General features: G+C 50.1%; 1 protein-coding gene and 1 long non-coding RNA gene across 2 annotated transcripts in view; one reads left to right on the plus strand and one right to left on the minus strand.

Moving 5' to 3' along the window:
- The window catches only part of LOC140606702 (uncharacterized), a 7158-nt gene extending 6527 nt beyond the window's left edge, over window positions 1-631 (minus strand). Inside the window, exon 1 of the long non-coding RNA XR_012009005.1 lies at window positions 235-631. This is a non-coding gene — a long non-coding RNA (uncharacterized lncRNA). The remainder of the gene's footprint in view (window positions 1-234) is intronic.
- Window positions 1-9984, plus strand: part of IGFBP4 (insulin like growth factor binding protein 4) — a 12544-nt gene extending 2560 nt beyond the window's left edge. Inside the window, exons 2-4 of the mRNA XM_072780467.1 lie at window positions 5679-5836; window positions 6581-6715; window positions 8713-9984. Of these exons, the coding sequence (XP_072636568.1) occupies window positions 5679-5836; window positions 6581-6715; window positions 8713-8847 (428 nt within the window). The 3' untranslated portion in view covers window positions 8848-9984. The remainder of the gene's footprint in view (window positions 1-5678; window positions 5837-6580; window positions 6716-8712) is intronic.
- Window positions 9985-13287: the final 3303 nt, after the last annotated feature.

The raw sequence follows: 13287 nt of genomic DNA on the forward strand, positions 1-13287 counted from the left end.
AGCACATCATCCTATAGTGGAGAAAAATCTAATCCCCTAGGGGCTTTGGGGGAAATGGTATGAAGTTTGTGATTGTCCCGTGTACATCATGTAAATCGGCCTTTATATCCTCTTGGGATTACAGGGTCCATATCTCTAACACCCACCTCTCCCTCCTTGCCTGTCCTCCACCCATGCAGGGTATGCAGAGGGAAAGGGCAAGCCTGCAGAATCCTGGGGAAACTAGGTACCTACTCGGCAAGCTGTGTCCATGCCTTCTCATCTCCTAGTCATCACAGAAGCATCCCCCACACCATGTGAAAGGTGCCCCCTAGAATTGTACAACAGCCCTGCAGGGTCTCTGGTGAGACAAGATGGCCAGAGGTCAGGGCTTATCCCTGCTATTCTTTCTAGCCTTCCACTGTCCCTCCTGGTCCCAAGGCTTAGACTCCTCTTGCCTTGGGAATAGTTTGGCAGAGGGTATCCGGCTTCTCTTTCTGCCTTTTCCTCTTATAGCTAAACTTCAGCAGGTGACTGGGGGAGGGCAGCCAATTGGCATGCCCCTTCCCTTGGCCTTGCTATGTCCAGCTGCCTACTGAGGGGTTTCCTCCTTCCATATTAAGCCTCTGCCCCCCTAACCTTCCCATACCCCTGCTGTCCCAGCTTTCTGAGCCAGAAAAGGTTGTGGATTAACACTGCTCAGGCCCCCAGAGGTGGGGGTGGGGTGGGACACATGCGTCAGAAGTCCACAATTCTGCATCAGTGGACTGACCCTTGACTCTTGGAATCTGGGGGAGTGGACAGTGGGAAGATCAGTGTTTGGACTGGGGAGCTCCTAAACTGTGCTCTTGGGTCTCTCTGGGACAGGGTTAGGGAACAGACAGACTGGGTTAATTTTTAGTCAACGCAGCAAATATTGTCCCCTTTACTTCAGTACTGGGAATCCAGTCATGTCATGGGAACAAGGCCTTCCCAGAAATTCTGTGCCTTGGGGGAGGCGGGGGGGAGGAGCATGGCTGCTTAACATTTTTTCTTTAGTATTGGCAAAGCCAGAATTATTGGTGCCTCGGGTATCAGGAGTCTTTCCATTTAAAGACATAGGAGCTGCAGGGATAAGTCTGTCCTCCTTCCCCTCCACCCAGTCTACTGGCATTTTCTCATCTATGTAATGGAGATGACAACGGGACTTGCCTCACAGACTTGGGGTGTCTGGCATGGAGTAAGAGCTCTGTCAGTTGGAGCCATCATGAGGAGGGTGATGAAGAAGCTGAGGAGATTTCAGTTGACGCTTAAATCCTCCTCTGATGTTGGGACTTTGAGGGGCATTAGGGCAACTGAGCAAAGTAGGGGGAACATTCAAGGGAGTTGAGAGGGGTAGGGAGGAACTCAGTGCTTCTTGCTCTTATAAACATGGAAAGGACAGGCCAGCTTTCCTTCAGTCTGAGGCTGGCAGCATGGCACAATGGTGAGGGGGATGTCCTGTGACCCAGACCTTAAAGAACGGCCTGGGTACCTGGCATGAGTGATCTTTGTTTCTCTAGGCAGAGTCCAGGGGAAGAAAGAAAGAAAAGGCCTTTCTTGTAGGGTAGGGGGATGAGCCTCCAAATTGTGGCTGAAACACCTGTGTCTGGGTGGCTGGGACCACCCACCTTACAGCTTCACCTGAGGTGTCTTGAAGGGGACTGGGGTTGAGGAGGAATCATGGGGTTGAAATCAGGCTGCCAGAAAGAGGAAATCCTCTAGCTTTGACCATGAACTTTTCAGCCAGTGGTGCTTTTCTTTCTCTGGGCACCTTACCCTCAGTTGCTAGAGCAAAGACCAGGGTTTGCCTTTAGCTGCATATTGTTGGCCCAACTCGGAGCAGGGGCTGGAGGAGATGATCTGGCTTATGTGGAAGCCCCACCCCCTAAATAAGCCTTTTGGAAGTCAGAAAGCCAGATCTTTCAGGGGCTAGGTATGACTCTGGGGGGACCCAGAGGGACTGGGGTCTTTCCAGAGGCACCCCCCTGGGTGAGCAGTACCAGGTGGCTGGAATTCCTGAGTAAGCAGGGAAGTAGCAAGTATTTAGCCAGTTTTGGAGATGGGTAGGTTAACATTTTCAGAGGCCCAAAGCTGCGACCCTCACCCTCCCAAACCCAGAGCCTGGGGGTGGATCCTGGGTGGATCCTTAGTCGGCCTGTTAAGCAAGGCTGGGCAAGGAAAAGTTACAGATTAAATGGAAAGTCAACAAGTTATGGTGCAGGCAGTGTGCCCTGCCCTGGGTCTGTGTCTCTCCCTGGGGCAGGGTCAGAGTGCCTGAGTGCATGTGGGTGTGCATGTGGGGACCAGTGTGTGCTTGGACACGTGATTGTTTGTATATGTTTGTGGTTCTTGAGTCCTGGCCTGTGTCTGAGTGGGCAGATATGGGTATAGTCTGTGTACCTATGTCTCCATGAGAGTAAGTAAGCAGCTATTCTCTCTATCTGGTGTATTCTTCTCGAAAGCTTAGACACGAGTCAGGGACAGACCGGGACCAGATCTGGAGAGTGGCAGAGCAGCTGGGAGTTGGCATGCTTGGTGTTAATGAAGGATCGAACTCTTCCGTGGAGTGCCCTTTTGGTGGGGTGAAGCAGTCTGGCCTCAGGCAAGAGGGGTCCAAGTATGGCATTGATGAGTATCTGGACTCAAATATGTGTGTTTTGGAGGCTTGTAGGATTCTTCAGTTCTTCAAAAAATAAAAAAGGAAGCTTGCCTAACAACAACAAAAAAAGTGGGGAAACCAAGGAGGGGGAGGCCGGGCATGCTGCCTGCTTAGCTTTCCCCAGATAATCCCCTCAGTGTGTCATGGGGCCCTACCCACACAAGAGTATAAACTATGCTTCCAGCCTTGCCCTGTGGCCCATGCAGCTCCAGGTTTCAGTGAGCCAACCCAGTTGTCCTTTTTTTTTTTTTTTAATATTTTATTTATTTAATAAGAGAGAGAGAAAGAGAATGTGCATGCAAGCAGAAGAAGAGGGAGAGGGAGAGAGAGAACCCCAAGCAGACTATGTGCTCAGCGCAGAGCCTGACTTGGGGCTTGATCTCACAACCCTGAGATCATAACCTGAGCCAAAACCAAAAGCTGGACATTCAACCAACTGAGCTACCCAGGCACCCTCTCCTTGTCCTCCTTAATGATACTCCTGAATTAAGAGATAAACATTCTATATATCCATTAATAAACCCCCAAGTGTTAGTCATTTGTGAACTTCAACTCTTAGAAACTCAAGGTTGGAAAGCCTAGTTGCAGTTAAATTTCTACTCCAGGTCTCTCTAGGTTCTTGAGCCCTTTACCACCCTGCTGGGTCACACTTCCAGGATGGGAGGTTCTCTACTTCCGATTGTTAGAAAGCTCATCTTTCTCAAACCTAAGAACATTCTGCCAACTTACCAAAGGAACAAGTGTCACTGGGAGAAGTAGTGCTTCCCTTTATGGTTGTGAAAGGAAAAGCAAACTCAAAGGAAAGACCAAAATTTTTCTCAGGTTTCAAGAGTGCCCCTCAAATTAGCATCATGGGCTGTGGCAAATGAGTCCTTTTGATCCCTTCCAGTCTTTTCTGGGTAGAATGTTGATGCTTTTGTTCATGTTCCAGCTTAGCCTCTGTTGTTCCAGGATTTAGCTCTAATTCCTTTAGGTCTTCCATTTCCTCTTCCTCTCCATTATCTACCTCCAGCCTACACCCCTGCAACCCTGTGACCTCATCCAAAAGTCTTATGGTATTGTGCAAGGTGGATGCAGGGGCAGAGGTCACTGGCCAGTTTGGGCCTTTTGGCCAGAAAGGTTCCTTGGAAGAGTCTACAGGGAAAAGCCTGGATCCTAGATATTTTCTCTGGTTCAGACTGAGGGTTTGGGGTCCATATTTTTTTTTTAAGATTTTATTTATTTATTCACGAGACACACAGAGAGAGAGAGAGAGAGAGAGAGAGAGAGAGATGGGGACATAGGCAGGGGGAAAAGCAGGCTCCCACGGGGAGCCTGATGCAGGACTGAATCCCAGGACCCCAGGATCACTCCCTGAGCCAAAGGCAGATGCTCAGCCACTGAGCCACCCAGGTGCCCCTGGCCCTTCTTCTTATGGTCACCATGACAATCCTAGTCTTCTGAAATTTACTCACATCTTTTGTCACAGGATTAGGAGGTCTTGCTATAGTGCTTTCTCCTTTATTGACCTGTAAGAACTTGATGTTGTCAATGAGACTGGAGTACCCTCCAGACTGTCCTTCTTGGGATGTTAAATATGCAAAAGGATAGATTATATCTATCTGCTCCATTTATTCCTTACCTTTGGTTCTTCTTTCTAAACCAGCCCTCTACTCATGACAACACCTTCTTCCCATCCTTGGTGACTCAATTTTATAAATAACCTTTGGCATGGAATCTTGACAAAGACTTTCTGAAAGTCTAGATTTCTCCTTGCCTGGTTTTCCTGTATCTACTTGCTTCCCCCCACACCACCAGAACTAGGAGAATAAAAAGAGAACTAACCCCCCAACTAACTTTGGCTAGACGGAAAAATACCATTTGACCCAGAGGCAGCTCTGGGACTGCTGCCATGCATGGAGGAACCTGCTAACTCCTCAGGAAAAAAAAATCCTGACGCAAACCAGATGTAACCTTCTGTCTGGCTGCCAACATCTGGAATGCTGGCAGGGGCTTTGCATTCAGGCCGGCAGGGAGCTGCCAAACCCAAGCATTTTAGAGGTGACTCTGATCTGCAGAGAGGTCTTGCAATCTCTTTCTCCAGCTCAATCCTGTATTCTAGTTTTTGCTGCCTGAAGGTTTGGAGCAGTGGTTACAATTCTGGGACTTCTAGTTTGGGTTGTTCTTGAGTTCAGATATAATCTTCAGGAAATCCCAGGGAGAGTGCACAAGTCCAGCCTCACTACCCCCATCTCCAGTTCCCCAGTGCCCTGGCGCTGGACAATAGACATGGACTTTGAATGGGGTCTAAGATCCAAGGATGGGAGATGTTGAGGTGGGGGAATTGAAGGGAGGTGTGAGGATATTTTCAGTTCTGTGGCCACACAGTGTGTTACACACACACACACACACACACACACACACACACACACACTACGGATGCCTGCATGCATGCATACACACCCACTCCCACTCCTTCTCTCCTGTTCAGCTAATGGGGAGAGCCTTTTGGGCCAGATTTCTCATCACTCATGGAAACTCTGATTTTGGCCATGTGGAAGAGGGGCGGCAGAGCCAACAGATCTGGGGATCCCCTGGTTGGCTCAGCCAGATGCTGAAAAGAGCAGGAAAGGAGACAGGAAGAGAGAGCAGATGGAGTGGGGATGGTAGGAGGACCTGAATGGAGGAGGGTGCGAGATCTGGTGGGGAGGCCCCTGCCTGCCTTAGACCTCCCTGCAGGGCCCAGGGGACTCTCCTGCTGTCTGCGCAGCTGCAGCTGATGACTCATCTGAGGGCTGGACTGGGTGGGGTGAGGGACAAGGCGAAGACTTTAAGAGGAATATTCTCCTGAGGAAATCTCAGGAGAGTGGGGAGGAGAGGAGGGTGTTGCTTTCACCCCCCCCACCCTAAGGTACCCTGTTCTCTCCCAGAGCCAGGGTAGAGAGAATCCCCAAGAAGAAAGCAGGTGGGGAGGCTGGGTTGGTATGTTGCCCTGTCTTTTCCCAGTGCTGACCTCTCTCCCATCTCGGCCTGACTGCAGACAAGGATGAGGGTGACCACCCCAACAACAGCTTCAGTCCCTGTAGCGCCCACGACCGCAGGTGCCTGCAGAAGCACTTTGCCAAAATTCGAGACCGCAGCACCAGTGGGGGGAAGATGAAGGTCATCGGGGTGCCTCGGGAGGAAGCTCGGCCCGTGGTGAGGACTTCTGACCTACAAATGCACCTGTGCACAGTCACAACCCACCCTCCCCACACTAGATCTGGACTATGATCATTCAGCAGACATTCTTTGGATGCCTACTGTGTGCAAGACATACCTGGTATACATCCCCAGGACCCAGAGAATCCTCATTCCTTTCCTTGATATTCCTTTCCTGGTCATCAGTCATATACACTGATATAGTTGAAGTGATTGTTAAGTACTGAAATATTTCTGTACTCGTTTGTAAATAGTAAACACCAAGCCACCTGGTGTTTCTTAGCCCTTCTCTTGGCTTCTCCATGCAGAGTCTTTCAGTAACTAAAGGGTTAATGCTGGCCGCAGTAGGGGGCCTGGAGACCCTGCCCCAGCATCTGGCTAATGTCCTTTCTGATGGATGGTTCTAATGGATCTGCGGTTCTAATGGATCCCGCCTGGGTTCCATAAATTAATTTTATGATGTCAGCTATCCCTTCAGCTTGGAAGTCACTCCATTCCCAACCATCTCCATAGGTTTCCACAACCTCTTTCCCCCACAAAGTCCCTTCCATTCACACCCCTCCTTTTTGGAAGCTCTTTGGCCCAATATTCTCTCTGCAATGTCTTGCTCTGCCCACCAGGGTCCCCTGAATCTACTGGGGCCTGCCCAGCCTCTCGGCTTTCAGTCTTGACTCGACCCCTAGCTTTGGTCTTCCTGCTTCTCTCCTTTCTGCTAAGCATTTTCATTCTCCCTTCCTCCAGCCCCAGGGCTCCTGCCAGAGTGAGCTGCACCGGGCCCTGGAGCGTCTGGCTGCCTCACAGAGCCGCACCCACGAGGACCTCTACATCATCCCCATCCCCAACTGCGACCGCAATGGCAACTTCCACCCGAAGCAGGTGGGTCTTCATCCCTGCCTGTCCTGGCCTTAGCTCTTGGGGCATTACTTGTCTCTCCATAGGGTAGTCCAGGATGGAGATCTCAAGTAGAGGAGAGACCTCTCAACCCAAACCTAACCCCTGGAACCCTCCCCCAGACTTAAAGCCTCAGTTTATTTTGCCCACCACACTCATTTTGGAGATGAGGAAACTGAGGCCCAAAGAGTGAGTTAATGGCAGACCAGCTATCCTGCCTCCCTATCCAGGGCTATTTCCATCACCTCTGGATTCACCATTTAGCACTCCTGCTAACCTCTCTACCTCCCAGCACTCTCTCATTCCCTGTACTGTACTCCATCCTATGAGTAGTTCTTTGCCATAGAATGTTTCTAGTTTCATTTGGAGATAAAGGGTCTAAGTCATAAAGGGTCAAGGAGGAAACTCAGCCTGGCCCTTCCACCAAGCTGAGTAACCAAACCACGTGGGGTACAGCCAGGATGGAGGTGAAGTCAGATCTGACAGCTGGGGATGGGAGCTTGGGATGGGAGCTCTGGATGGAAGCAGAAGAAGGAGTGGAGTAGGAGAGAAAACGTGAATGCAGAAGCTTCCATACTCCTTCATGCAACGTGGGTTCCTCTGATAAGCCCCCCAGGAGGCTAGGATGTTCAGCAAGGTTGGCCTGCCTCAGACCATCTCTGACCCATGAGGGGAGGGCTCACTTGGAGGAGTGGCACATCTGGGCAGAGACTTGTGCTGGGTGTGGCCTGGGGAGTCCTGGCTTGGGTCTTTCTCCAGCTCCTGGTGGGCATAGACACATATATTCTCCCACTCCGTGCTCTACTGACAGATCCACAAAGTGGGCTGCCACTCGACCAGTAGAGGCCTTGATAGGAGAAGGGCTGCCCCCAAGTCTGCAAATCCCAGGATGGCATGAGAGGTTATGGGTGGTGTGCAATGAGTGGAGGACCAGAAAGGGCCCCCCAAACCAGTGCCAAACATACCTGCAAGCTTTATCCCAACACCAATTTCATCCTTGTCCTATTTAAAAAAGATTTTATTTATTTATTTGAGAGACAGAGAGAGAGAGTGAGTGCAGTGAGCTGGGGAGGGGTAGAGGAGGAAGGAGAGAGAATCTCAAGCAGACTCCCTGCTGAGCGGGGAGCCGCATGTAGGGCTCAATGGATCTCACAACTCTGAGATCATCACCTGAGCCAAAACCATGAGTTGGGTGCTCAGCCAACTGAGCCACGCAGGTACCCATTCTTGTTCTAATTTTTTTTTTAATTTAAAAAAATTTTTTTTTTCTTGTTCTAATTCTTAAAAACTTTTTTCCTGGAGTACCTGAGTGGCTTAGTCAGTTAAACATCTGCCTTAGCCTCAGGTCATGATCCCAGGGTCCTGAGATGGAGCCCTACATCAGGCTCCCTGCTCAGTGAGGAGTCTGCTTCTCCTTCTCCCTCTGCTGTTACCCCTGCTTGTGCTCTCTCTCTCTGTCAAATAAATAAATAAAATCCTTTAAAAACACTTTTTTACTCATTAAAAAATTTAATAGATTTTATGTTCTAGAGCAGTTTTAGATTTACAGAAAAGTTGAGTAGAAAGTACAGGATTCACATCTACTTCCTCACCCCTAGGTTTCCATGTTAACATCTTGCATTAGCATGGTACATATGGTACTACAAATTAAAGAACTAATAGTGATACATTATTAACTAAAGTCCACAGTTTATATTAGGGTTCACTCTTTGTGTTGTACAGGTCTATGTGTTTTCTTCCTTCAATTTTTATCCCACTGAAAGTTCTGACACTTGAGCCCTTTATCACTAGACCAATGCTGACCTCTGAGACAACCTTTACTTTTTGGCCAAGATCTCTCTATTCCATGAGCTCAGAGGGTCTGTGCTCATGAAAGAGCCTCTGCCCTCACAGGCCATCTTGAATCAACTATCTGACGTGGGCTGGGCTGGGATTGGGGCAGGCTGCTTGGGAACTGACCTCTCACACCCTTGTCTTGGCAGTGTCACCCGGCCTTAGATGGGCAGCGCGGCAAGTGCTGGTGTGTGGACCGGAAAACAGGAGTGAAGCTTCCAGGGGGCCTGGAGCCAAAAGGGGAGCTGGACTGCCACCAGTTGGCTGACAGCTTCCGCGAGTGAGCCCTGCCAGGAGGCAGGGGGCTCAATGCCCCCTGCCGTCCCCATCCCCTAGAGGCTACAGAGCTGACCTGGAGCCTGGGTCTGAGTCCTGGCTCTGTCTCTGGCCTAGAAGTTTCCCTTTCTGTGGTATGTGTGTGTGTATGTGTGTGTGCACGCACGCATGGGTGTGCCCTTGGGGTGAGCCAAAGCCTAGGGGTGTCTTCTTTGGTCTTAGATAGCCTGAGACGTCTGAGAGTGGCAATGGGGAGCCCTGGTATGTTTCCAAATTGATCGTGGACTCATTCATTCATTCATTCATTCATCCATTCATCCAGCCGTTCTAAAACATTTATTGACAACATACTACATGCCAGCTCTGGTTTTTTTAGCCCTGGGGGCTCTTATTCTGACTTTCTCTGATTTGGGCATCTGGGGTCATTTCTTATAAGCTGAGCACAAGTTTGGGGAAGAGAAGTCTCTTTTCCAGAATCAGAGGAGGAAAGTAGTCATGTACCTTGACTGTTGTACCTTGTACCATTGTCATTCCCCTCAATTTAGTCAGAGGGTGGAGGCCATAGGGAAAGTGTGGAGTGGCAGATGATTCAATGGGCAGGAGTCCCAGACTCACTCCCAAACTCAAGCCTGCCAGGCTCCCCTTCTTCTCTTCTCTAGGTCCCTCCAGTGGGAAGGACCTATAGAGACAGCCCACCTTTGGGTCTGGTGTGCCATCTGCTTGGTTGCCTGGCAGCCCAGGCCCTGGTGTGGGGGAGGGAAGAGGGCTAGAAGAAGTCATACAGGACAGAGGGCTGGGGAGCAGGGGCCCATCTCTGAATAGGAAGAAAGAATGCACAGTTGGACTGCATGTGCCTGATGGAGAAGAGGACACACATGCTGGGGGGTAAAGGATTTGCCTGGGGTCCTGCATCCTTCCCTGTTTGTGGTCATAGCCACAAAGTCATCAGGATGACTCCATCCTTCCAGTGGTTCACCGCCTGTGGCTTTGCCTCCCTTCCTATACCTCCCTACTACCCTCCAGGCATTTCTGGTTTGACTGGATAGAAGGAGACTTAGGGACCTACCAGTTGGCCATGATGTCTTGTCTTTTTTTTTTTTTTTTTTAACAAAACAGAACAAAACAAAACAAAAAAACCTAGACAATTGTGTTTTGTTGATTTATTTATAATTAGAGACAGGGATGCACCAGGGGTGGAAAAGGGGGGTCATCATGTGGTCCTCAGAACTGTCCTACACGGTAAGAGCATTGCAAAGAGTCAACCAATTCACCCTCCCCTTCCCAGCAGCCTCTTCCTAGGGGGCTTCCTTGTCCCCAAAGTGTACTGTTTGTGTTCAAATAATGGCTTCTGAAGGAAGGCAAGCAAGGACAGTCCTGCTGGTCCAGAGTTATTCCTGGGATCATCTGGTGTGTGAAGCTGGGGTATCTCCTAGGGCATCAGGCAGATTGGATTTACATCTGAACTTGATATATTTGGTGGAGGAGGCACTTCCCTGAAGTTGGAGAAAGAGGGTAAACTCCAATACAGTCCATAGCTCTGACTGCCTAGATTCCTTAATGGGGTAGTTGTGTCAAGATTTGGTTCTGAGAGGCTGGGAGTAGGGGCATCTTTGATCTTGCTGTCCTGAGCTCAGCAGGCTGTGGTCTCTTGGTGCGAGACCCAGAATCTGTGCCCAAGTGGTATAATTGGATTTCTGGTCATCTCCCAACATCCTTCTCCCCCATCTCTGTGCTCTGTGTGTGTGTACACTAATCTCCTGGGTGGGTGGGAGGCTTCTTAGGAGGTCCTGGGCAGCTGAAGACCCTGTGAACCAAGTCTGCTGCACTCTGGGGGAATTGGCTGCTGTTGGTTGTCTTCTGGATTCCTAGCCCCTCCTCAGTTCCAGAGGCACTACCTGGCCTTTTAATTCACTGGCTTCTGATGAGCTGGCTCCTGATGAGCTGACCTCTGGGCTATCTGCATCTTGAATCTGAGCCTGCAATCCTCATCTCTCTAGCTCTGCCTCGGTGGCAGCATCTTGCAGCCATCTGGTCTCCCTAAGGCATCACAGGCCACTGCCAGCAGTAGGAGATTAAAGAACAAAGTGACCTTGGCCCTCTGACCACCCTTCACAGAGCCCCCTACTTGGGCTGAAGCCAAGGGATGTTGGGGCAGGAGGCAAGTGCAGGCTGACAATTAAGTTTTAGGTCCTTAAACCAAATAAATGTAGGGAAAAGTATCTTTTTCCCTAAAGCACCTCTTTAAATTCCTCCTTTTTCTCCAGCTCCCCTTCTCAATGCTCTACCCTGGCAGTGGATACTAAGAGGTCCTTTTCCTCCCATGGGCCTTTAAGAAAAGCTGGATTTGCTTGGGAGGTAGCTGCATATATGGCCTGGGATGTGCCTTTGTGTCATGTCTGCATATTTGTGGTATGTGTGTATGGGTTTGTGTGTGTGTGCACGCATGTGTGTAAATATAGCAAAGTGATACTTTTGAATATACAAAGTGAGAAGTGAATGCATGTGTACCGGGTCTGGGTATGTGTAGAGGAGATGCTAATTCAAGGGGTGTGTCTATGTGGGCTGTGTGACTCTGCGTGTGAGTATGTATGTGATGTGAGGCAAGAGGGAATAGAAATTCACAGAATATGTACATACTTCCCTTCAGGCTGTGAATGAATGGCCCTCACTCATTACATGTTCCCACTGTAGGATTTGTGGGGAGCTCAAGCACCAAAGGATAGAGGATACACACTTGGGGAGAGGGAATTACACATCCCACAAAACACTGCCCTCTCCCCTGCCCACTGCCTCCCCCCAAATACATGCTTGCCTCCAAGATCTGGGAGCCAGGTCCCAGGTGTCCAAAAAGAAGGAAATAAAAGCAGCTCTTTGTCAATGTGGACACCCTCCACCACTGCCAGGCCAGACGAAATAAATCATCCTGGGCAGTGTCATAGTGGGGAGAACTAGGCTCCAGAGAGGAATTGCTGGTCTAGTTTGCACTTAGCCCTGCCCCCTCCCTGCCCCACTATAGCCTCCAAATACCCTTGGATTTTCATTCTAGTAGCCATGGGACATCAGCATGTTTGGCAGAGGTGGAAGGGAGAAGGTGACAAGGAAATTTCTTGTGTCCTGCTGGGATTTACCCACATAAACTTAAAACTGAAGTCCTTGAGTACTCTGCCCTGCCTCCCCAAGAAAAGTTATTCCCCTCCTGGCTTGGAGCAGGGGGGTGGGAGGCACCCCACCAGGGCCCCTTAGCCCATTGGTGCTGATCTACATCAGGCATTTGGTTTCCATTTCCCAGCTCATTAGCGGAGATTGAAGCCCTGCTGTCGCTGAGGGTTGGGGGCAGGGTTTTCCACTGGCAAGCCAGCAGGGTGGGAGTAGGGAGAAAAATGGGGAGACTTGGGCTGACTCCAGTATTCGATTCAGGCAAGGGCATCTCTGGAGAGTAGGCCAAGCTTCCTGGTCCCTCCTCCTAGAAGGCCCCTAGGTTTCAGCTACTGCAATCCCTTTAGCTCCTTCCAGGAAAAAGACTGCTTGTCCCAACCCCTCTGCCCTCTGGGCCAGATTTAGCCATACCAAGCTGCTCCAGGAATGTTATGAGGCATGCAGGACTTGGGGTGCCTGCTTGACCCCCTTCCTGGGGGGGATATGACTATGTAGTCAATGACCCTGAAAGATCCCCAGCCAGAGAAAGCCCCTGCATTCCAGACCCGTATGGCAATGTCACCTCTGACCTAGAAAGAGAAAGTCTAGATGATGTGGTTGGATGGAACTAGGAAGCAGGCTGGCACCTATGACACAATGTGTTGGGTCCGTTGTTGGGTCCTGGGGTCGCCTTAGGGAAGAGGGGAGGAAAAGCGGTTGGTGAGTCAGGGGAGAGGGTCAATGGGGAGGAGGCATATTCATGGGGGAGGAGGGAGTTAATGGGAACAGTAAGTGGAGGAGAGACAATGGGGCAGACATTTACACACACCCATGGGGGAGTAGACACCACTACAGCCAGCCAAGGGTCTAATTACATCTTCACTGTCCCCTCTATGTCTGAGGCCCCAGGGGCTGGGGAGAGTTAGGGTCAGGGAGTAGAAGTGGGGGTGCTGAGGATAATTAGAAACATGCTCTACTGAGTGAGCAGGCGCCACCAGGACCATTTCTCTCCTTGGCCCCTCCCCTCTTCCCCAGGTCCCCAATCCCCTTCTTCATGACCTGGACAATTCCAGCCAGACTAGGGGAGGGGCTGGTGGAGCCTGGGAGTAGAAACCCGGTGGGATTGGCTTCCTGGGCCCTTACATAGTCTCTAAAGTGCAAACAACATATTTTCGCCATGCGATGGTATTTAATTACACATAAAAACAGAGCCATTAAACTGAAATTAAACCCTTGTTGGAATCACTTAATTCAGGGCATGACAAATTGCTTTCAGTGGAGGCGGCTGTGAAGTCCCCCCAGGGAGAGATGGA

Source organism: Canis lupus, chromosome 16, assembly GCF_048164855.1.
Source record: "Canis lupus baileyi chromosome 16, mCanLup2.hap1, whole genome shotgun sequence".
NCBI lineage: Eukaryota > Metazoa > Chordata > Mammalia > Carnivora > Canidae > Canis > Canis lupus.